The following is a 25,087-nucleotide window of genomic DNA, read 5'->3' as shown; positions in this document are numbered from 1 at the left end:
GACTGTATGGAGGGATGGATGGATGGTTGTATCTTAACACAGATAGGTGGGCAGGACATCGCTAGGGATGGATGGATGGTTGGATGGATGGATGGATGGATGGATGGATGGATGGATGGATGGATGGATGGATGGATGGATGGCGGGGTCGGTCTAGAGATGGATGGGTGGAGGGGTGTGTGGTTTAGGATGGCTGGATATGTCTAGAGAGGGAATGGTGGAGGGATGGAAGGATGAGAAGGGGATAGGCGGATTGATGTTGGATGCAGAGTCCGAGCTCTCTCTGTCACAGTGGCTGAGTCGGAGTTGATGTCTCTTTCTCTCCCCCAAACAGAGATGATCATGTCGGGTGAGTTTTGCAGCGATGACGGAGATGAAGAGCTTGATGGCCTCTGGTCCAGCCTCTCAGTCTTTATAACCCTCTTCCTCTTGAGCGTCTGCTACAGTGCCACCGTGACCCTGTTCAAGGTGAGAGAGAGAACATAGGAACGAAGGAATGAACGAGTTTAGCTCAGTAGAGGGCAGCTTGGAAGGGAAAGAAAGAACAGAAGAAGGAAAGAGAAAGAAGAATAGGTGAATAAGAGAGACAGAGTGAATGAGACACAGACATAAAAGCAGGAAGGGATGACAGACAGACAGACCGAGCAGCTCCCCCAGCGCTGACCCCTCTCACCCCTGCTCTCTCTGCCCCCCTGCAGGTGAAGTGGCTGTTCTCCACCGTGGTGCAGCTGAGGCGTGCGAGGGGCCCCGAGTACAAGAACGCTGTCCAGCGCATGGTGTAGGGGCCGCTGCCCCTGTCCGCCCGGAGACAAGGGGCCGGGACTCCCGGCTCTATTGGTGACACCACCCTGAGTCCCACAGCTGCCCCCCACCACTGCTGTGCCTCTGGGAGACCCCCTGGGGGAAGCGAGGAGCTCACCCCACATGACCTAATCCGCCCTCAGCCACTGGGGATGCTGCCCCGCTGGGAGCTGGGCTGAGACCGGACAACTCGTACCATGCAGGGAACCAGCACCCCTAGCGAGGAAACAACACGAGTCCCACTTCCCACCCTCCTGAGCCCAACAGCCCCCTGCTCTAGGACTGGATCAGAGCCAGCGCCCCCTAGAGCGGAAAGGCCCCATATCCCCTTCCCCACCCCTGCGCCAGCCAGCCCCCCGCCCTGGGGCAGGACCATAGCCAGAGTTGTGTCTGTCGTGCTGTATTTTGCATATTTAGCTCTTCATTGGGATTTTTGTGTGTGGTGTGTGTGTGGGTGTGACTTTTGTTGTGTGCACTGAGTGACAATAAATAAATAAATAAATATACAAATCAGGCTCCATCTCATTCACAACCTCCATCCCCGACTTTCAGGGACCCCTGACACCCTCCAGAGGGTCATGTCGTGTCTGTAGGGGGCGCCTCCCAGCATGGAGAATAAAATGAAGGATGCCCACTGCACTGGCCCCAATGGGAGACGGGGGCCTAGCTACGAACCCAGAGAGCTGGGACTGAGGGGCACTAAGGGGAGATCTCTGGGGCAGGGAATACCACTGATCAGGAAAGAAAGAAAGAAAGAAAGAAAGAAAGAAAGAAAGAAAGAAAGAAAGAAAGAAAGAAAGAAAGAAAGAAAGAAAGAAAGAAAGAAAGATATGTGCATGTCTGAGAATGGACGGATGCGTAGATAGACACCGGGGGGCTGGGACATACAGTGGGTACCGTTCTCCTTGGTTAAATCCCCCAAACCACCCTGAAATGCAGCCACCAATTCTTAACTCCTTTTATTTTTGATCAAACACACAATTCCCGTGTAAGTTGCAAGTTAAACGGTGGATCAAATGAGACTCTTCTCCCTCGCCACAGTCCACGTTGACCAGACCTCAGGACACTACAGCCCTGCACACACAGACACACAAGGAAATCCAGTCCCTGCCGTGGGATGGGGGTGGAGGATTGAGGGGCACGGGGCTGAGCTCAAGCTCCAGCTTGGGCTGCCCCACGGGGACGTCCGGGGAAGGACTCTGCCCTCCCTGCTCTGCGTTCTGCGGAGCTCAGACCCTTCAGCGGCCGTTGTCACGCCCTCCGCGCTGCCGTGGAACATGGTCTTTCCCGGTGTCCGGAGAGGGGGCCGGAGCCCGGGAGGGCTGAAGATGGAGGGAGGGAATGAAGAGGACGAAGCAGTGCTGTCCCCTCCTAGGAGCCCGGAGCCGGGCACTCACCGCACCTGTGGGACACAGAGAGCAGAGGGGTTCAGCCGGTGCCGCTCACGGGCAGCATCCTCGGCTGGGAGAGCAAGGCCAGAAGGGACCCTTGGGACCATCTAGCCTCGCCCAGCCACGCCTGCATCCTGCCAGGATGTCTGGGTTGAGCTGGAGCTCATCTTCCAGACAGAGACACCAGCCTTGTCAAACCGCCTCAGGGAACGGCCACTGCCCACCGGGTGCCGCACACCAAGTCCCTGGGGAGTCGCAGCTGCCTCCGCCAATTCTCCCTGCTTCTGGTACCAGCCCCATTGCAACGCGGCCCGGCACAGAACCGGCTTCACGGGCACCTCTGGCCCTTTGTGCTTCTGGGCCCGACCACTGATCCTTGGAGGTCACGGCTGAGTGCTTATTGATTGACGCTCATTGAGCCTTGCTCTTGGAACATTTCCTCTTGCTTCTTAATTAGGGATCATTCATTTTTGGTCATTGATCATTAATTCCTCATTATTGACAAGTGATTCTTATCAATTGATAATTATTAGCAGCGTATTGATGCTTGATCCTCGATTCTTTAACATTAATTACTGATCTGTGAGTGTTGATTATTGATAATTAATTGCAGATTAATGGCTATTCAGCATTAAGTACAGATCACTCCGTACTGACCAGGGATAGCCAATCCGTGATTATTGATTTCTCAGTGATAAACGATTGGAATTGATAATAGACTGTTCATTCTCGTGTGTTGATCACTGCCATATTAACCTTGATGTCAGCTCGTTAATTAGTGATGACGGGTGGTGGATTATTAATAAGTAATCGCTCCTGATTCTCTCTCATTGATCGCTGGTCACTGTCAGGAATCAGGGCTGGCAGCAGAGCGAGTCCCAGGCAACCTGACGTGCGCACCTGGCCTGGAGCCGGCTGCCTGATTGGCTCCCCCCTGATTGCTTGGCAGAGTCAGCAGCCCGGTTCATGAGCCCAGCAGAAGTTAAGCAGCTGCCCAAAGAATTTCCCCAGGGCTGCGATAGCAGCTGTGACTGCTTGTTCCAGCCCTGTTCCTGCCTTTTTCCCGTCTGGGTCCAGCCCTGTTCCTGCCTTTTTCCCGTCTGGGTCCAGCCCAGCTCCTGCCTTTTTCCCGTCTGGGTCCAGCCATGCGCCTAACCCGGGGCTCCAATTCCTGACTGTGGCTCTAGCCCTTGGCTCTGGCCTCTGACAATCACTGACTATGGGTGGTGATGGTGATGGTGATGGCGGCTGGCTGCATGCTGATGGCGTGGGATCGATTCTTGAGCACGGGTTGTTGCTCTCAGCGGTGACGCGGGACCATGAAGGTAGCTGTTGCTCTTACCTTAAGCAGCGTGACGCCGGCGCTGTACAACAGGCTGAGCAGGAAGAGAGCAATGAAGGCAACAGGTGTCCAGAGACCGTCAGATTCCTCCTCTCCTCCTTCAACAGAGACGCCTTGGTCCTCCACTAGGCAGTGAGGAGCTGGGGATGAGACAAACGTGCCGGTTAGAGAGGCCTCTTCGTTAACCCAGGGAGCTGAGTGGGCACAGCGGGGAGCTCCGATCTGGGCTCTGGGCAGGAGAGAGGCCAGGGGAGACCGGGCAGGCTGCAGGGGGAGACCCCCCGTCACAGGCTGCAATTCTCACAGCAGCCTCAGGGATTTCAGCCCCAACTTCCATTAAATTTCACGCCCTTTGGCTCCTTTACACACCTCAGCCACCTCGAGCATGCGATTCCCCTCCCCAGGCCAGCAACAGAGCTGGGCTGAGACCTGCCAATGCATAGCTCAATGGGGCCACGCACCCCCCATCCAACAGCGGCATCTTCCCAGCCAATGCCAGCTTGAGCCATGCTGGGACCAGTTCCCGGGCAGCAGAAGCACCAATTCCCCCGATCCCTATTCTGGGGACCTGGGGAATTTACCCACAGAGCTGTTCTGAGACCTCCCTCAACTCGTGTCATCCCATGGGCAGTGAACAGAGCACTAGGATGGGACTCAGGACCCCCAGGGTCTATTTCCAGCTCTGTCATTGACACTGCAGAACCTCAGGAAATTCACCTCCCCTCTCTGTGCCTCAGTTTCCCTTCACACCCTTTCTCTGTTTGGATATTAAGCTCTTCTGGTTGTGCAGCTCCTAGCACATTGGGGTCCCAAACTCAGTGGAGACCTCTACACACAACTGTAATACACCTAATAACGGGGCCATCTGATGGGAACAACTTTTAAGCCACTACCCGCTTGGACTCCATTAAAACCCATGCTCCTAGAAGGGGAAAGATCTGTAGCCCATCGCCACATTTGGGCAACACCTGACCAGCCCACCCTCAAGCCCTACGAAAAGGGGGGAAAGGCACGGCCAGCCCATCAGCAACACCCTGAGCTGCCCCATATTCTCAGACACTGGAACAGAAGTGATGGCCCCCAACTGACTTCTCCCTTGGGGCGACTCTGCCACCATCACACAGCAGTGACCTCAGTCCCTGTAGGCAGATGTCTCCATGGCCCATTTCTAATTCCTTCAGCCGTCTATGTGGTTGTGTCATGGGGACTGAGTAAAGACCTCTCCCAACTCATCCCACATGGGACACCGTTCAGTCAGAGCCCCTTTCACCCACCACCAGCCTGGGCTCCCCTGGGAACCCGTTCCCAAGAGTTGGAAGGACTCACAGCCCAGCATTCCCTGAGCCTGTCCATGTGTCTTGTCAATGGCATGAACATCGCCTGGGAAATGGCCTGGAGCCTCCTTAATTTTGTACACACCTGGGCACTCAAAGGGACGTCAGGATCACAGTCCCGCTCCGCTTTATCTGGGAAACTACAGTTATTGAAACATCGTGGCCCAGAGACAATGATTCCCTCTGGGTTTGGTTTACAGCCACAGTGGAAGACCACAGCTCTCCAGATGTACAGGCTGAAAACTTAATTCTCCCACCAACGCACTCTATGACCTGGGCCATAGAGTTTGGTGGTGGATAATTGACATGACCTTCCTAGCTCTGAAACCTTGACTGGTGCATTTGTAGATCTTAAGGCCAGAAGGAACCATGACAGCATCAGGTCTGACCTCCTGTATGCCACAGGCCAGAGAATCTCACCCAGCTAGCCCACTATGGAGCCCAATGACTTGTCTTTGATGGCCGCATATCTTCCAGAAGGGACCCCAGGCTGGATGTACAAATCTCAAGAGATGGAGACTTCACCACTTCCACTGGAAGTTAGTTCCAAAGGTTTCCTTCCATATGTTGTGCCTTATTATTAATTTGTTCTCTCTGCATTTAACTTCCAGCCATTGGCACCTCTTAAGCCTTTCTATACTAAGTTAGACACCTTTAGTGCCTAGTGTTTTCTCGCTGTGACACAGGGCCAGAAAGGGTTACACAACTAGTAGGCTACTTAACCCAGATTCAACCTACAGAGACATAGTTAGTACTTCCCATTACGCCTCTGACATTTAGGGCAGTGATGAAGCTCCTCCACTCCTGTCTGTTTCTGGCAAGTCTTTCAAAGGTTCCCCAGCTGTGCCCCAGATTTCTCTTTACAGACATAGTAGTAGATAATGTTTGTGATGTTGTCATCGGCACCGACTTCCCCTCTGCCCAGTGGGTGCTCTGCCCCTGGCCCCACCCCTGCCCCGCCTCTTCCCACCCCTGCACTGCCCTTGCCCCACCCCCATTCCACCCCTTGACCAAAGTCCCAGCCCCACCCTGCCTTTTCTCACCCCAGCCCCGCCCTCTTCCCACCCCATTCCACCCCCTTCCCCCAAGTTCCCACCCCTGCCCTGCCTCTTCTCCGCTTCCTCCCCTGAGCGCACGGCGTCCCCACTCCTCCCCCTCCTCCCGGAAAGTCCTAAGCGCCGCCAAACAGCTGTTAGGCAGCAGGGGGGAGCAGGAAGCTGGGAGGGAGGGGGAGGAGCAGGGACATGGCACGCTCGGGGGAGTGGGAGAAGGAGACGAGGAGGTGGGAGCTTGGCTGCTGCTTGGTGCAGAGCACCCGCTAATTTTTCCCTGTGGGTGCTCCAGCCCCGGAGCACTCACGGAGTCGGCGCCTTTGGGTGTTGTGTGTTTACATATATATTGTTAGAGGTTGACAATGTAACCAAACAGTTCCTGTCTATCACTGTACTCTGCTGATTCAGAAATCAAAAGGAGATATTGACATTTAAATGAACTGTGAAGGTAGTGATATCACTGTCTTAAATTCTCTTTGAAGTATATAGAATCATAGAATATACAGTAAAGTACCTGCACATGGTGGGAGATAGGCAATTGCTTTATGTTAATCCAGGTAGCTAATTACTGGTGATGCTTAGGAAATAGGAAGTTACTTCAAAGGCACTATCCTTCACCCAAGGAATACCTGCTGTCAAGAGGCTGACAGTAGCCTGCCAGGGGTCTATAAAAATTCTTGGGCCCTGATCCTTTCATCTCAGATCTGCTTAAGCTTCGTCAGGGGAAGTTTGAGTCATAAGACAGAGGCCTCCAGTTCTATTCTGGATCACCCTGATATTGGCCATGGACATTGGACTATAACCTGATAAACTGATTCTAGAAGGGACTCGTTGCAACTCTGAAGCTAACCATCTCTGCTATGAAACTGACCTAAGAACTCTATTCCTACCTGTACTTTTTAACCAGAAGTCTCTCTCTCTCTCTCTCTCTTTTCTTTTTTAATAAATTATAGTTTAGTTAATAAGAATTGGCTGTAAGCATCTATTTGGGTAAGATCTGAAATATTCATTGACCTGATGGGCAATGTCTCCGATCCCTTGGGATTGGCAGAACTTTTGTATGATTAACAAGATTTTCCATAATCCTCATCATATTTGACTTGGCTGTCTGGGTGGGAGCTCAAGGCTGGGTTGCTTTAAGGGAACTGTATTTCTGGATTCTGGGTAATCAGTAAGGCATTGTAGAAGCTGTTTTGTTGTTAGTTTGGTGAATCTATCAGAATAACCACCAGTTTGGGGGATTGTCTGCCCTATTCTTTGCAATATGCCCTACTTGGGCCATCTCAGCATGGCCCACCAGGGACCCCGGTCACTCTCCATGGAGGTACTTATACATATCAATGAAGCCATCTCTTGAATGTCTCTTTCATAAGCTCAGCCGATTCGGCTCCTCCCATCTCTCACTGGAAGGTATTTTCTCCAGCCCTCTAATCATTTTTCTAGTTCTCTTTTGCACTCTCTCCAATTTTTCAAACTTCTTTTTGAATATGTTGACATAACAATGGCGGTACTGCATCGGACCAGTCATCCATCTACCCCAGTAGCCTGTCTTCCAACAGTGGCTGATACCAGATGCATCAGATGGAATGGCCAGAATGAGGCAATTATCAAGTGATTAATCCACTTTCATACAGTCCCAGCATCTGACCGTAAGAGGCTTAGGGACACCAAGAACATAGGGGTGCATCACTGACCATCTTGGCTAATAGCCACTGATGGACCTATTCTCCATGAATTTATCTAATTCTTTGCTGAACCCAGTTATGCTTTTGGACTTCACAACATCCACAGGTTGACTCTGTGTTGTGTGAAGAAGTACTTCCTTGTGTTTGCTTAAAACCTGTGGCCATTTAATTTCATTGAGTGACCCCTGGCTCTTGTGTTATGTGAAGGAGGAAATAACACATCCTGATTCACTTTCTCACCACACGCCATGATTCTATAGACCTCTCTCAAATCCCCCCTAGCTGTCTCCTTAGATGAACAGTGCCAGCCTTTTTAATCTCTCCTCATGGAAGCTGCTCCGTAGCCCTGTTGCTCTTCTCTGTACCTTTTCCATTTCTATTATATCTCTTTTGCGATGGGGCGACCAGAACTGCACGCAGTATTCAAGCTGTGGGCATACCATGGATTTATACAGAGGCAATATGGTACTTACTGTCTTATTATCTGTCCCTTTCCTAATGGAGCCTAACATTCTGTTACCGCTTCTGACCATTCCTGCACATTGACCCCAGAACTGGATGCTGTATTCCAGTGTCGGTCTCCCCAGTGCCGTACTCAGAAGTGAAATCACTTCCCCTGATCACCACTCACCTGTTCACACATCCAGGGACAATGGGGACAGAGCTGGTGGGAATGAAGGCTCCTAACTCAGTCTCACCCTGCCGCCTAGCTCCCTGCAGACATAACACCAGGTTCCTGGAGGCTCTGCCTCCACCTTATGTGGTCAGGTGAGGACGCATCTGCTAGGGGTTCTGACACCAGAGTGGCTAGGGCTACATTGCTGGACAGGTGCAATGGTTAAGACACAAGTCTTGGAGATGGGGGGTCAGGGCTCTATTCCCACCTCTCCCACTGACCTGCAGTGTGACCAGAGACAAGCCACTTGGGCTGGGGTCTTTAAAGGACTCTTAGGCAATTAGTTGCCACTGAAATAAACTCATAATTCCAGGGGGAGATTGGTGTCTCACCCCTTCGAGCATCCCAGATATAATCCTTTTGTGCCAAAATACCCCCTCCCAGCCTCTCTGTGATGAGACTGTGAGCACCTTGCATTAAGGATGTTTGCTCTGTGTGTTCATGCAGCACCCATCACAATGGGGCCCTAACCTTGGTCAGGACATCTAGGAGCTGCAATATCATGAACAATAGCAAGTCACTGCCGAGGGATGGGCAGCCAGACTCATGACACTGCATGAGGATGGAGGGATGCATAGGGGATATTGCATAATTTCGGACGGATGGATGGATGTTGTAGACGCAAAGGTAGACAGATGACACTGCTGATGTTGGACGAATGGACAGGGATTGCAAAAGGGAGAACAGACAAAATCAAATATTGCCAAGGGAAAGATGGATAAACAGACATAGTGCAGAGAGAGAGACTGCAGGTGGGCAGGAAAATGGACAGCTAGTAAAGAGGGAAAAACAGACAAAGGTATGGCAGAGGATAGGATGGATGGATAGATCCTGCAGAAGGAAGCTTTGATGAATAGATCTAGATAATGCATAAAATAATGCATAAGGAGACTGGATGGATAGTAAGAGATACTTCAGAAAGAAGGGTGGTGAATGGATAGAGATGATGTAGGAGGGAGGCTGGGCTGGTGGATAAGACATCCAGATGGCCCCTGCTAGAAGAAGACATCCCATTGAACACAAACTCTGGCATGCTGCATTTTTATTTGGGCATATTCCACACACAGCCACGCTCTGTACACCAGAGCTCCCACAGCTTTACACACAGGCTAAGACGAATCCCAGAGCCCACGAGGTTCCCTGGCCATCTCAGATACGCCGTGAGGAGCCCACGCGGCTCTGCTCCTCAGTAGCAGGTGACGTCGGTATCGGACAAGATCACAGAGACATTGACGGCGGTGGGTTTACCGGAGGCTTTGTCCACGCTCCGGTGGACGAAGGTCATGGGCAGACCCTCGTGCCCCACCACGCAGGCGTACGTGTCCCCCCGCTCCCATTCAGATGCCAAGACATTGAACTTGCTGTAGATGAAGTAGCGCTCCTCCTTCCCGGCCTCCCGGACGGGGCCGATGTTGGTGTAGGCTTCCTGGGGCACGGGCCGGTCCTGCTGGGTCCATGTCACCAAGATGGCTCTGGGCCGGAAGCCGGAGGCCAGGCAGGTGATGGTGGCCGATTCCCGGAGAGCCAGCTCCTCAGCGTGAGGAGGGAAGATGTAGACAGAAGGGTTACGGGGAGAGACCGCTGCAACAAGGAAACACCAAAGGGTTAATTGTGGGGGATGAGAACCAGGAGTCCTGGCTGCCATCCCCCACACAACCCCCCTGCTATAACCCACTGGACCCCACCCCTCACTCTACTCCCAGAGCTGGAAAAAGAAACCAGGAGTCCGGACGCTCCGTCCCCTTCTGTCTCATAAATTTGCACATTTCATCCCACCCACAAATGTGTAATGCCTAGTCTCACTGACCTGATGCCAGATCAGAGCTAGCACCCCCTGGAGACAAAAGGACCTGGGTCCCATTCCCCACACCCTGAGCCAGCCAGCTTGGAGCTAGCAGCCCCTACGGGGGAAAGGAGGGTTCTTACCATGAATCTTGTGGATGGTCTTGACAATGGCCGATGGGATGTCTGGGTGCTTCACTGTGCAGGTGAACTCCTCCCCCGCCTGCCACTCCTCCACGCACACCCGCAGGATGCTGGTTGCACTGTAGGTGCCATTTTCCTGCAGCACTGGCTCCCTGGAGACCATGGCCAATGGGCCCCCACTACCCCAGTTCCAGGAGACCTCCAGGCTTCCGGGGGTCTCCATGCTACTCACCAAACAACTGATGGTGGCGTTCTGCCCTATGTAGAGATCCTCCAGGGAAGGGGGAAGGAGAAAGACCTCCAGAGGATGTTGATTACAGTTTCCGCCACCTGGTTGGGGGCAGGAGGCAGCGTTGAGGCCTGAGATGAGTGAATACTCAAGAGGCACCAGCTGATAACTAAGTGCCTCTGTCTCAGGGGTGCAAAGCCCAGGGGCTGTTTTGGGAAGGGGCCGAGGGTCATTGGGGTGGGAAATAGGGCACTGGGTTCCCTGAGGGAAGGGGAAGGACCCTCATCTCATGTGGTGTCGGGAACGGCGGCTGAGGTTTTCCAACACACCCAGGGATTGCGATTCCTGGGTCCAATTATTATTATTTGGGTCTCTGGGTCCCATGAGCAGATCTGAAGGTCTATGGCTCCGATGGGAGAAAGCCCCATTGTGGAAAACATGGCAGGGGACAGACCTGCCATGTTTGCTCAACTCAGGGTCCTTCCAGCCTGAAATTCATGAGCTCAATGAAGATGACAGAGATGGCAGCTGGGACACAGAGAGGAGAAATGACCTGCCCATGGTAATTCCTGACTCCTTTCCCCCATGCTGTAATCACTAGACACTACTCCCCTCCCAGAGCTGGGGATAGAACCCAGGAGTCCTGGCTCTCAGCCCCCTGCTGGAAGTACTAGATCCCACATCCAGAGCTCAGGATACAACTTGCATCCCCGAAACTCCTCCCCACTACACAGGCAGAAGGTGCTGATTATATTTTACCGCAGTGATATTCTGGCTGCTGGTCTCCCAAGGTCCCTCAGGGGTTGAGACCACAACTCTCACTGCAAGCCGATGTGGGAGTTGAGAGCGTGAATCCCTTTGGAAACCCCAGCATTGAAGCCTGAACTGGTGCTAGCTCCCTCACTCGCCCCTGGGGGTAATGGGGGCCTTGACCATATTGGGATGAACAACCCTCTCATCGCCCTTTGGAAGCTTCAACTCACAATTCCCTGCCTTCACCTTGACCTTCAAGGTTTCATTCAGCGTCATGTGCCACACCAGGCAGAAATACTGGGGCCCCGCTTCTCCTTCCCCCTTGGGCCTGGGGACTCTCAAGATGCTCTGAGCGGAGTAGGCCTGGCCAGATCTGACGATGGGGCCACTGCTGTACTGGGAGGCAGGAACTATGGAGCCGTTGTGCTCCCAGCGGAAACTGATGTCTGCTGGGAAGAATCCAGTGACGTCGCAGAGGAACGTGTGGGAATCTCTCTTCCCTGGAGTTTCCTCTGGGTCCGGGCAGGAGACACTGGCTGAGACCGTAGGCTCATGGGCAGGGTAGGCTGGAAGGGACAGAGATGTGATATGAAGCTAATTTCTCTCCCGGAGATGGACTATGTCTCCACTGAGTCCCTCAGTCGAACATGTGAGGGGTGACCAACCTTGGCCATATTTATTATGGTATTTGCTGTTTTTCCTTAAATCCACAGCTCATGCGATGGCCAGGGAATCTCAGCTTTCATTTAATCAAAAAAGGAAGGGTCTGTCCCCACTGACTGCAAAGAAAAGTTTGAAAACATGATCCCCACACACTCCCTTTAGCTTCCCGGCTCACCATCCAGAAAACAAATGAAAGCAACCCAACATTTATAAAAATCTCTAGATTTCTTTGCACCCATTTCACAACTTTGTGGTTTGAAAAATTGAAAAGGGCTCAAAGAAGAGCCTCAATGATGATTCAACAGATGTAAATGAGAGATTTAAGGAGTTATATTAGTTCAGTTCAGGGCAAACTGAAGAAGTGACTTGATTAGTGTATGAATACCTTCCCAGAGAGAAACTGTCGGGTACTAAAAAGTTCTTTAATCTAGCAGAAAAGGCAGAACAGGAACCAATGGCCGGAAAGTGAAACCAGTCACATTCAAATTCATTGTAAGGCAACAATATTGGAAGAAAACCATCAGAACAAACTATCAAGGGAAGTGGTGAATTCTCCATCCCTTGAGGGGTTCCAATCAAAACGGGATGTGTCTCTAGATGAAGCTTTAGTCAAAGACATGTTACTGGACTTGATAAAGGGGTAAATAGGTGAAATACTCTGGCCAGGGAAACATGAGGTCTGACTAGATGACCGAATGATCCCTTCTGGCCTCAGACTCAATGAATCTAACTTTTATGGATCCTCCTCTATTTCCTCACCACCCTAATGGATTCTAGTGAATTGCAAGGGCTTCATTTTCCATGGCCAAAGCTGGTCTGAAAACCTTCACCATTACTATTATTGTGGTGGGGTCTACTGGCTCAAACCGAGACTGCAACCCCCTCCCGCTAGGTGATGTACGGACGTGAAAGAGAGCTCCGTTCCAGAAACAGACACTGGCTGAAAGAAACCAAGGAGCCTTATCCCCACTTTGCAGGCTCAGGCACAGAGCAAGAGTAAAGTGATTTTGGCTGAGTTTGCAAAGGGAGTCAGGACTTAAACACAGACATACTCACTCGTGTCCATGAGTGGCATATCCTGGGTGACTTCTCCAAAACAAGGAAGTTTCACTTTGCAAGTGAAGTTGGTCCTGCTCTTCCATTGCTCCAAGGTTATTTTGTGGGTGCTGGTGATGCTCTGAGTCCCATTGGCTTGTTCCGGGGCTCCTGTCTCCACCTCAGAGCTGGCTTTCCCATCCACTTCCCAAGCCACCTGAACATCTACCAAGATATAGCCCAGCACCAAGCACGTCACACGGGCTGTCTCCCCAATCAGGTCATCGTAGGACGGCTCGGTGACATAGACGGATGGAGCCACTGAGTTACTGAGACAGGCTGAGGAAATACAAAGGACTCATCTCAATAGGGAAAGAAGAGCAGAAGACTCCATGAATTCCCTGGGCCATGAAGGATACTACAGTGATGGGTGTTACAGAAGATTAGAGAGATACTGTCATTCCCCTAATTTTGTGATCCCTCAATTTCATGGGATGTTAGAAGGAAGGAAGAGAGAAACTATTGAAAAAAAAGCCTCTTTCTAGCTATCTAACAATCCCTTTCTGCCTCTCCATCTACACTTTCCTGTGCAACATCTATGGCTCCATCTATTTATTAATAATTATTCACATATATACATCCCCTTTCTCACTCCATCCATCCATCATACCTATCTTTCTATCAAACCATCATATCCATCTTTCCTTCCAGTCATTCATCCTTCTAGCCACAGGATCTATCTCTCTATCCATCCAACCACCATATCTATCACTGCATCCATCCATCCCTCTCCCCACCCACTCCCAGTATCCATCTCACTATTGTATTTCTAAGTCACCCATCACCCTGGGATCTGGGCACAGTCCCACCTACCCTTAGGCAAGGCTGGTTTTTGAGTAACCCTTCATCCCACCCCGCCATGCATGGCCATAGCCCCTCACCCAAGCACTTGCTGGTGTTGTGCACGAAGTGCTCCATTCCCCTCGCTGGGTGGGTCACTTTACAGGTGTAGACGTCCTCCTTCTCCCAGCTCTTCTCTCTCGTCTCGAATGGTGACGTTCACTCGGCTCTGGCCCATGTAGGAGCCGTCTGTGCCCTTCCAAATGGACAAGTCCGTGGTGGGAAGGTTCCCCTTCTCGCCATTCACCAGCCATTCCACTTTGGCTGCACCGGGGCTGAATCTCAGGAGGAGGCAAACCACCTCCAGCTGCTTCTCCAAGGCGTTGCGCTCACAGGAGGGGCCTAGGAGGCGAACCTCAGGATGAATGAGAGCCTCACATACTGAGAGCAAAGAGAGAAAATGGATACCAGGTCAGAGGCATGAATCAACTGCATTTGTACAGCTCTGAGGACAATGTGCTCAAGTCCTGAATGACAACTGAGAGAGGAAAGTTTTACCTTTCCCTCCTTCCTTCCCTCCGCACCATTTCATCGATCTATCACTCTGTCTAGGTCATTGCTCCAGCCATCCCTCCTTGTATCCATCCATACTTCTGTATCTCCATCTGTCCACCCACCTAGCCCACTCTCCATACCATCCATCCCTCTCTCTTTCACTCCCTACCTCTTTCCCTCTTCACTCTCCATCCATACATCCATCCCTTTTCTTCTCTATCCTCCCTTCCATGGACTCTGTCATTCTATTGCCCCACTCCCTCTGACACTTTATTGCACACTTCTGCCTCAGTCTTTTCTTCATTCTCTGGCATCCCAATGTAGCTCACCATTCGTGATCTCCACATCTATCTTTTTATGGGAGGGAGTGTGCTCCACACTGCACTGGTAGGTGTTGTTCACCAGGTCCCAGGCAGGGACGGTGAGCTGGCTGACGAGGGTGAAGGCCCTGCCACTGCTCTGTGCCGCAGCTGGGAAGGTCTTGATCCCATTGGTCACTGTGCCAGAATTCCACTTGATGTCCACGGGCTCCGGGAAATAGCCAGTCACGAGGCAGGCTACAGTCACCTCACAAGTGGAGCTCCCAGCAATGTCGTCACAACAGGGGAACAAAGGGAACACAGAGGGGGGTTGTGGGAGCTCTGTCAGAGAGAAAGGCAAGTCAGGACGTTAAGAACTGAGAATCCTAAACCCAAAGAATGGTGGGACTCCAACCTCATAGGGGGCTCTACAGAGCCAGGAGCCCTGGCTGTCAGCCTGCTCCCCTCTCTATTCCACCAGACCCCACTCCTTCCCAGAGTCCTAGAGAGAACCCAGGAGCCCTGGCTCCCAACCCCCATACACACACAAACCCACTAGATCACTCACTCCTTGAAGAGCTTGTGATGCATACAGAGAGATGCGCTGAAAGGAAACATTTGAATAGCTATTATCTCACTACCCTTCCCTTTCCAGGATCAGTCTATCCCCAGACCTACGAGAGGAGTGGGGTCTTGTGGCTTAGAATGGGGGGGCTGGGAGCCAGAACTCCTGGGTTCTATCCCCAGCTCCAGGACAGCAGTAAAGTCGGTTTTTTCACACACACGCCCCCCCATGGCAGGTTCTCTAAAAGACACCCCCCCACACACACACCAGAGACTTCAATCTTTTCTGCGCTCTGCAGGCTTCATGACTGAATCTCTGGTGAAAACCAACAAACAACCAATATGGGCCAAAAAGGGGAAGTTGAGACAAGTGAAAGTTGTTTTTTCACGCCAGCACTCGCCCCATCCAATCCAATTTTCACACCTTCTCACCAGCTTCAACACTAAAAGCTCCTGAGTGGGCGTCACTGATAGATAACAACCTATAATTATCTTTGATGACCATTGTGGGGGAAGAAGAGGGGATGTCCGACAGGCAAAGAAACCTCAGATGAACAATCCAAATGACACAGACCACAGTGGGACACATGGACAGAACCCCCCGGTCTCCAGGGCCGGGCTGCAACCCACCATGGCTGATAATTTGGTGAGTAAATTAGAGGAAAGCGGCTGCTATTGGGGTGAGTACAGGGGGTGTTTTAACCCTATCAGAGTGAGCACCTTTAGGGAAGAAAACTTTGAAGAGAGGGGAGCAGGACTCCTGGGTTCTCTCCCCAACTCTGGGAGGGCAGTGGGGTCTGGTGGTTAGAATGGGAGTGGTGTGGGGGGAGGGATAGCTCAGTGGTTTGAGCATTGGCCTGCTAAACCCAGGGTTGAGAGTTCAATCCTTGAGCGGGCCATTTAGGGATGGGGCAAAAATTGGGGATTGGTCCTGCTTTGAGCAGGGGTTTGGACGAGATGACCTCTGAGGTCCCTTCCAACCCTGATATTCTATGATTCTATGAATCTATGGTGCTGGAAGCCAGGACTCCTGGGTTCTATCCCCAGCTCTGGGAGGGGAGCTGAGAAAAGTGGGTAGAGCAGTGGGGGCTGGAAGCCAGGACTCCTGGGTTCTCTCCTCAGTTCTGGGAGGGGAGTAGATTAGAGTAGGGGGCTGGGAGCCAGGACTCCTGGGTTCTCTCCTCAGCTCTGGGAGGGCTGTGGGGTCTAGTGACTTAGAGCGGGGGGACTGGGAGCCAGGAGTGTTGTGCTCTGTTCTCACCTATGAAGGGCAGTGGGGTACATCCCCCTGTGTGGACCCAAAACCAGGGCAGGGTGCAGAACATGGCTCCCCTGCAGAGCCTGGATATGCTGGGGAGGTCGGGATGGGTAACATAGGCAGCGCTGTGCCCCCCGCCCCCCACAGAGACAGGGGAACAGAGGTGCTTATCTCACACTCCACCTATAAGCTGGGATAACAGCTTTGAAAGGGGTCCAGAGCTGGGCTAGAAGGGGCTGCACATCAGGAGTGAGGGGCACTGGCAGGGCTGTGGGGGAGCCCAGGGCTGTGCTGGCAGGGGCTGTGGGTCGGGAGTGAGGGGAACCAGCAAAGCTGTAGAGGGAGCCCAGAGCTGGGCTAGCCGGGGCTGCAGGTCAGGAGTGAGGGGCACCGTCAGGGCTCAGGGGGGCAGGGCTGGGCTAGCAGGGGCTGCAGGTTGGGAGTGAGGGGCACCGGAAGAATTGGGGGGAGGCCAGGGCTGGAATAGCAGGCGGCTGTGGGATGGGAGTGAGGGGCACAGGCAGGGCTGGGGGGAGCCCAGGACTGGGCTAGCAGGGGCTGCAGGTCAGCAGTGAGGGGCACTGGCAGAGTTGTGGGGGGCAGGGCTGGGCTAGCAGGAGGATGGGGGTCAGGACTCAGGGACATAAGCAGACATGGGGTGCTCAGGGTTGGGGGGGCTGAAACTAGAGGTTTGGGGGAACAGCTGAATTGTTTCTAAGGGGCTTTTGTTGTCTCCTCTCTTTAGCCCAGTCGCAAATATCTGCAACCAAAAACTTTCTAAACTGAGGCATAATTTCCCTTTAGCATGTCCCTTGTCAGAGGTAAAACCCTAAACTCACCGAGTGTGGGAACACGTCTCTCTGAGCCGTCCCAGCCTCCCTCCACCAGCTCTGTGCTCATGCTCCATGCTGAGGGCCGAGCATGGGGAGTTCCCAGCACAGCTAGATGTCAGCTTGGCTGCCTGGGGCTGGACGTAACTGGCAGCCCCTCTTCTGGCAACAGCTCAGAGTTCAGGCTCCTAATTTGGCCTTTGAGTTGAGCTGGCTCCGTTTTTGCGGCACATTCAGCTGGTGACGCGTTGGGCTTCCTTTCCAGGGGGGATGAGCTCTGAGGTCTCCGGCTAAAGCCCACTGGAGATGCAGACCCCGGTAACTGCTCCCCAATGCACTTCAAGTTTGGGCTTCTAGAAAGTGAGGCCACTGAAATTCTTGGGAGATTTCTCCTGTAGAGTTTAGGAAAGTGTCCAGCAAAATCTTCATCCAAATTGGTTAGAATATGAGTGTTTCTTGAGTGGGAATCTGGCTAGAAAGGTCGTGCGCGAGGGGGCATGAAAACCAGTCGACTACTGAGTTTGGGGGAGGGAAGGTTTTTTACTCTAACCCCAGAACTCTGACCCTAAACCAAACCTTAAACCCAACTACTTAGACGCCCAACTCTGTCCTAACTCCCTAACCAGGACCCTAACCCCAGTGGACAGAGGCACCAACTCCTTAACCCCAACACCCTAAACCTCGCCCTTTCCCTATAGTCCTATCCTCATCCTGACCCCGGCTCTCTAGCCCCTACTCCCTAACTCTGACCCTCAACTCTGACCCTCTCGTCAAACCCAACCCCTAACCCTAACGTCCCAACCTTATCCCCCCAACCCTGACTTTAGATCGCTTAGGCTGCAATGGTCCTGGGATCAGTAGAGTCCTCATTCTTATTTCTCTGTAAAGCTCCCGGTGCAATGGGTCCCTGATCCTAGATTGGGTTTTCTAGACCGCTGTGATACAAGTACTAACGACCAATTATACCCCTCACCATAACCCCAGCTCTAACCCTAACCTCCCCACCTTGACCCTCTAAGCACCAGAGTTTTGATATCTCCAGTCTAGTATCAAGCATCCCAAAACAAGAACTATCAGAACTTGCAAATTAGTCCCTTGGGTTAGGAACCAAGAGTTTCACTAACTCCCTCTGAGAAATGGCATCAGACCCGGTAGGAATATGATGGTTGAATGACTACAAGATTGGCTAGAAATCCAATCATAACACAACAAATATTGAACTTGAGAGTGGAAAGGTATTTGACCCAAACCATTAAACCATCACCCTTAATTCTACCCCAGCAACCTCTAGCCCTTAACCCCAGCACCTAACCCTAACCCTTAATCCTCCTCCCCTATGTATAATGATAACCCGAACTCAAACCCAAAGGGCCCATATGTCCTGGGTTGACTTGAACAGCCCCAGTCTTTCCTGCAATGTCCTGGGAACTCATTGGGGATATCCAACAATGTGCGTTTGAGCCACAGAAATGCTTACGAGCCAGTAGGGGCCAAAGATGTTACTGCCTAGGAACCTAATGAGAATATAACATTTACCCAAACTAAAATCACTAGTACAACGGGGTCTGTGCAGCACAAGTTAAATTGGGGGCCCTGCTCCTGGTGACTCTGTGACTCCGCCGGGAAGACGGGGGCAGCCTCTCTCAGGCACCCACTTACACACATCAGTGTCACCACAAGCTGTCTGCTGTGCTGAATGGAGCAGAGTGGGGCTCCGTTAGGGGACGCTCTCCCCCGGCATTGAGTGCTGGGCCCAGGGCCACGCTAGGGCCCCCGTGCTGCATGGAGCGGGGTAGGGGCTGCGTCTCATGGCCTCGCTCTCTCTCCCTTTGCAGCCAGCCCCACGGCCCCGTCTGTCTTCCCCCTGACCTCCTGCACCGGCGACGACACCCCCCAGGTCACCTTCGGCTGCCTGGCCAAAGGATACTTCCCCGAGCCGCTCACCGTGACGTGGAGCCCAAGCGTCGCCCCCTCGGGCGTGAAGACCTATCCCTCCCTGCTGCAACCTTCCAGCGGCCTCTACGCGCTCAGCAGCCAGGTCACCGTCCCGGCCAGCAGCTGGAAGTCTAACACCTATAGCTGCAACGTACAACACCGGCCCACCAGCTCCAGCATCTCCAAGGAAATCCCAAGTAGGGACGGCGCGGTGCAGCCCGGGGAGGGAACGGGAGGGGTTGGGGGTCTCTCAGATCCCTGATCTGGTGACTGCTGCAGGGAGAGAGGATGGGAGCCTGCCGGCGCTGTGAGCCAAGGGAGTCACCACTGTGGGAGGAGAGATGGAGAGAGAGAGACACCACAGAGAGATGGGAGTGAATAGGGACAGGTAGATAGTGTTGGGTATGGAAAGAGAGAGACCACGCACCAAAGGGTGGAGGGACGAAAAGAGAGACCATGCAAAGAGAAGCGATGGGTGCTGCAATGCAGGGAAAGGGGCAGAGGGCTCAGTAGGGAGCCCAGTGCTGCAGGGAGTGGGGGCTCAGTAAGGGGCGCCATGCTGTGGACAACAGGGTGCTGGGGCTCAGTAGGGGGCACTGTGCTCCAGGGAGTGAGGGCGGCCCAGGAGGGGTCTGTACAACAACTAACCCCTGCCACCCTTCTCCCAGAGCCCATCCCCATTGAACCCGAGGTGCACGTCCTCCACTCCTCCTGCAACAGCAAGCCAGGTGCCATCCAGCTGGTGTGCTTCATCTCCGGCTTCTACCCTGAGCCTTTGACGGTGGAATGGCTGGTGGACGGCAAGCCCGGGCAACTTTCTGGTGACACCGACTCTGCCAAGAAGGACGCCAACGGCCGAACCTTCAGGACCCGCAGCAATGCCAGTGTCTCCCAGGACGAGTGGCTGGAGGGCAAGACGTACACCTGCCAGGTGTACCACCCGGGCACCGGAAGCAAAAAGCAGGACCATGCCCACAAGTGCAGAGGTGACACTGAGCGGGGCCAGGCTGCCTAGGAAGGGGAGGGGGCACCGGGCTGGGCTCGAGGTGGGAGAGGAGTGGTGGGGGGAGACTGGGATGGGCTTTTTAGGGGACAGGGCATGAGAGGAGACCAGGATGGGCTTGGGCAGGGGAGACCCAGCGTAGTGGCTGACCCAGGCTCTCCCATCCCCAGAAGAAACAACATCTTCCAGCGACATCCAAGTCTTCCTGGTGCCCCCATCCCCCACCGCCCTGTACGTGACCCGGAGACCCATGCTCACCTGCCTGGTGGTCAACCTGCCGAGCGACTCTGGCCTCCGGGTGGTCTGGTCCTGGGAGAAGCCAGAGTCCATTAGCCCTGATATCCTGACCCTCAATGAGCACTTCAACGGCACCTTCACCGCCTCCAGGTCCATGCCCATCTTCACCCGCGACTGGGAGGATGGAGAGACCTTTACCTGCAAAGTGGAGCACTCAGATCTACCCTCGCCTCTCATCAAATCCATCTCCAAGAAGCCAGGTAAGAGGAGCTCAGGGTCCCTAAGGGGAAAGACTCCCCTATCCCCACCCCCAGCAGGGGGGGATGCTCCTTAAGAGGAAGCCCCAACCCCCAACAAACTGGGATCCTGGCCCCTGAGTCCCTTTCCATCCCCAAATCCACACCCTCAAATTGTGCTCCAGAGATACCAGCTCCCAGTCCCTAGCCCCTCCATCCTGAAGGAGAGAGGGGATGTTCCTACCATCCTACACACACACACACACACACACACACACACACCATCCTTATCCCCATGTGCCCCAGATGAGTAATGTGCTTGGCTCATCTGTGTCCTCCATCCCCATCCACCGAAGGAAAGCACTCCACCCCGGGTGTCTACCTCCTGCGCCCCCACAACGAGGAGCTAAGGAGCAAAGAAGACTCCGTCAGCCTCACCTGCCTGGTGCGGGGCTTCTTCCCCGAGGACATCTCGGTGCAGTGGATGAAGAACCATGAAGGTGAAAAGGAGCCTGACAACATCACCACTCCGCCCATGAAGGACAAAGATGGCGACTCAAACTTCTTCCTCTACAGCAAGCTGAAAGTCAGCAAGGACAGCTGGAACAGCGGGGACACCTACACCTGCATGGTCATCCACGAAGCCCTGCAGATGAAGTTCACCCAACGCAGCATCAGCAAAGTCTCTGGTAAATGAAGACGTCTCCTCCCAGCCCCACTGGTAGCATTGTCCAGTACAGCTTCCTGTAAATAATCTGTGTGCCCTCAGTGATGACAAGTGAATAAACGGAACTAGCCTGAGCTCACCCCCAGGTCTCCTTGTTGTGGTGTCACTGGGTGAAAACTGCAGGTCGCCCAAGGTGGACGAGGTCCCAAGTTGCAGGCTGGGAGAAACCGAGATGCTATAAGGCTGGGGGTGCTAATACCCAGATCCTGTATGGGTGGATACATATACACCATGGATGGATACATAGATACATGGGTAGATTCCATGAAAGGAAAGATGAGTAGATGCCATGGAAGGAAGGTAGGTAGATATGTGGGTCCATGCCATGTAAGGAAGGATGAATACATGCATGAGTACAGACACAGCATGGAAACAGTGATGGAGAGGGGGGTAGATGCACGGTTACACATATACACACGGACATACTGCGGAGGAACAGACACATTCAAGCCAATCTCAGTTGGAAGGCCAGGTGTTCAAAGAGATGATTAGACGGATACATACTTCAGGGGGCAGGCGATATCACCAAGAGATATCACAAGGAGGAGGAGAGAAATAGAAAGATCATTATTTGGATTAAATTAACTCCTATGCCCCCAACTGAGACCAGGACCCTGTTGGGATGGGGACGGCACAGACAGTGGGAGACAGTCCTTCTCACAACCTAAATACAGAAAGAGGAGGAGGAGAAACAGAGGTACCAAGAGTGGAAGGGACCTGCCCAAAATCACCGAGCATGTCAATGACAGAGCTAGAAACAGAATCCAGGTGTCCTGAATGGCCCACCCAGTGTGCCTGCAACTAGACTGCACTGCACTCAGGGAATGATGGTTGGATGGCTCAAAGAGGGTGGATGCCAATGGATAAACAGATGCCGAGGGATAGAAAAAGTGTATGGGGATCCGCAGATGGGTGGACGGATGGATAGAGGGGTGCGTGGGGGGGTATAGATGGATGGATGGTGAATGTGGATGGGTACACTTTCTGAAGGATTGATGGATGGATAAATAGATGGACTGTCATAGATGGACAGGAGGAGATGGGGATGAATGGATGTATAAATGAATGTCAATGGATTGGTAGTTACATATGGCACTGGACTGGTACCGATGGGGATGGGCAGGTGGATGGATGAATGGGTTGTTACCCATAGTGAGTGAGTGATAGATGGAGATGAAAGGATGGGTAAATATGATAATGGCTGACTACATATATTTGGGAAAGGATGGATGGCAATGAATGGATTAGTGTCAATGGGTACCAATGGTGATGGAGGGGTAGGGGTGGATGAATACTGAAAGGGATAGATAGATAAGTGGATGGGGTTGCAGGGATGGATGGTGAGGGATGAGGATGGATGGACAGACAGACAGGACATTGGATGGATGGATGGTTAGGAACAAGAATGGATGGATGGGTACAAATCAGTGTGGGTGGATGGAAGATACAGATGAGGGTGGATGGATGGTGAGGGATGAGCAAGGATGGATGGATGGCTAAGCAATCCCTAGGATCCCACTGAGGCAAGGTTGCAGTGGGGGAGGTTTAGATTGGATATTAGGAAAAACTTTTTCACTAAGAGGGTGGTGAAACAGTGGAATGCGTTACCTAGGGAGGTGGTAGAATCTCCTTCCTTAGAGGTTTTTAAGGTCAGGCTTGACAAAGCCCTGGCTGGGATGATTTAACTGGGAATTGGTCCTGCTTCGAGCAGGGGGTTGGACTAGATGACCTTCTGGGGTCCCTTCCAACCCTGATATTCTATGATTCTATGATTCTAAGGTCCTCTAGGCTAGAACCTGTGCATGCCCAGAGGGGCATTGTGTCAGGGTCAGCATTTACCCCACATCCCACCCCACCCCAGAGAGGAGCAGGGAGAGTTTCCAGACAGAATCAGTGGAGGGAGGGCAATTCAAATTCCCCGACCCCTAAACACACCTCCCCCGCTGGCTGGGAGGCTAAGGGGTCTCCCTCCACCCCCGACCCTCTGTGGCAGCTGGGGAGGGGGTGGTAGAACAACAGACAGCAAACACCCCGCACCAGGGATCAGCTCCTGGCACCCAGTGCTCGCAAAGCAGCACCAGCAGTAGGGCTGTAATCTGAAGCAGACACTAAGCAAGGGCTCAGCTAAAGTCTCACGAGCTCCGGTGACATAGGGGGCCCAGGCAGTGGGGTGGGACAGAGGAGGCAGACTCCTCTATGGCCCCACACACGAGCCCTGTCTCCTACCTAGCCCCAACAGGGCACCCACACACATACACGCACATGTGTGTGTGTGTCGGCCCCAGGGCTGGATGGGCGAGCGCAGGGCTCGAACACACCAGTGCCGAGGACAGAGCTCCACGCATGGTGCTAAAGGGTGCGTAGCCAGCAGCAGCAGTGTGAGGGCTGTTCTCCTGGGGCCGTGCAGTTGATAGCAGGGAGGGGCACACAAAGTAGGAGACTGCAGTGGTTGCTGAGAGAGAGAGAGAGAGAGAGAGAGAGAGAGAGAGAGAGAGAGAGAGCTCAATCTGGTACAGATGGACACACATGTAACATGGCATGACCCAGAGACCCTCCCACCTGGGCGGTGATGTTTGTACACACAGAGACACACAACACAGAGAGACACAAACATGCACCCAGAAGCAGCCACACAGCCTGCTCTCCCTCCACTCTCAGCCAGCTCTAAGATGCAGCCGTCTCTGGGACAGGTGTTACAGGAATCCCTCACCCCGTGCTGAGTTGCTTCCCCTCTGGGATGGAACATGGGGGCTGTTTATACACGGACCCCTCACCGAGCACTGAGACATGTCTGACGCTTGGGTGGGGTATGCGGGGGTCAGTTTATATGGGGATATCTCACCCGTCTCTAAGAAGCAGCTACCAACTCCAACCAAATCCTTGGATCCCCCTTTACGTAGGGAATGAGACCTGCGTCATCCAGAAGCCATGCATACCTGCAGGGAGCATGGCAGTGGGCTCAGTATGGAGGGTTCTCCCCCCACAGTCAGAGCTGATCTCAATGCCCCCACTGCTGTGCTAGGGGGCGCCATCCTGCAGGGGGCACCATCTTTCCTCTGAGAGATCCTGAGCCTCCCCATCATAAATTACTCATGGCTCTGTTCCTCAAAGCGACACTGTTCCGCAGCCCCCATGTCAGCTACAGCTTGGCATTTGGACAAGGGGTCCCTATCTAAACAGCCCCTGTGTCCCACAACAAAGGGGGCCACATCTCTGTGCCGGCCGAGAGAGCCCCCTATGAACAGCCACCAGATGTCACCATCCCAGTGCCACCCATGGGAGCCCTAAATAAACAGCCCCGGAGGCGGCTGTGTTCCATCTGAAGCGACTCCTGAGTGTTAGGTACATTGGGATCAGCGTCATAGAGGAACACACATGAAATCCATCCATCCTGGTCTTTAGGAGGCTCCCCCGTCGCTGCTGCATCCCAGCACCTCACACACACTTTAAGGGATCCTGAGCCACCTCGCTTGTGGGAATGGAGGGATGGAGAATGTGTGCAAACGGAGAGAGTGAGTGAAGTTGTGTGGAATGGATGGTTGGATGAATGGACAGTTGTGTATAGGGATGGATGGGTGGAGGCGTGTGTGGTCATGGATGGGTGGGTGAAGGGGTGTGTGGGGATGGATGGATGGTTGCACCTAAAGATGGATGGATGGTTGTATCTGGAGATGGATTGGTGGAGGGGTGGGTGGGGATGGATGGATGGATGGATG

The 25,087-nt window shown here is 53.1% G+C and overlaps 2 gene segments (V, D, J or C); one reads left to right on the top strand and one right to left on the bottom strand.

Moving 5' to 3' along the window:
• Positions 1–2,039: 2,039 nt before the first annotated feature.
• Positions 2,040–15,650, bottom strand: LOC144929191 (immunoglobulin heavy constant mu-like). The segment is given in 9 exon segments: positions 2,040–2,203; positions 3,411–3,471; positions 3,535–3,674; positions 9,530–9,862; positions 10,208–10,537; positions 12,909–13,226; positions 13,829–14,168; positions 14,612–14,923; positions 15,578–15,650. Coding segments are annotated over 9 exon segments (2,071 nt in total).
• Positions 15,651–15,776: 126 nt separating this feature from the next.
• Positions 15,777–21,407, top strand: LOC144929190 (Ig gamma-1 chain C region-like). The segment is given in 5 exon segments: positions 15,777–15,825; positions 19,069–19,365; positions 19,837–20,154; positions 20,342–20,668; positions 21,001–21,407. Coding segments are annotated over 5 exon segments (1,332 nt in total).
• The last annotated feature ends 3,680 nt before the right edge of the window (positions 21,408–25,087 follow it).

Source organism: Lepidochelys kempii, chromosome 13 (assembly GCF_965140285.1).
Source record: "Lepidochelys kempii isolate rLepKem1 chromosome 13, rLepKem1.hap1, whole genome shotgun sequence".
NCBI classification, from domain to species: domain Eukaryota; kingdom Metazoa; phylum Chordata; order Testudines; family Cheloniidae; genus Lepidochelys; species Lepidochelys kempii.
Note: the sequence above shows the minus strand (reverse complement) of the source record. Positions and strands in the feature narration are given on the sequence as shown.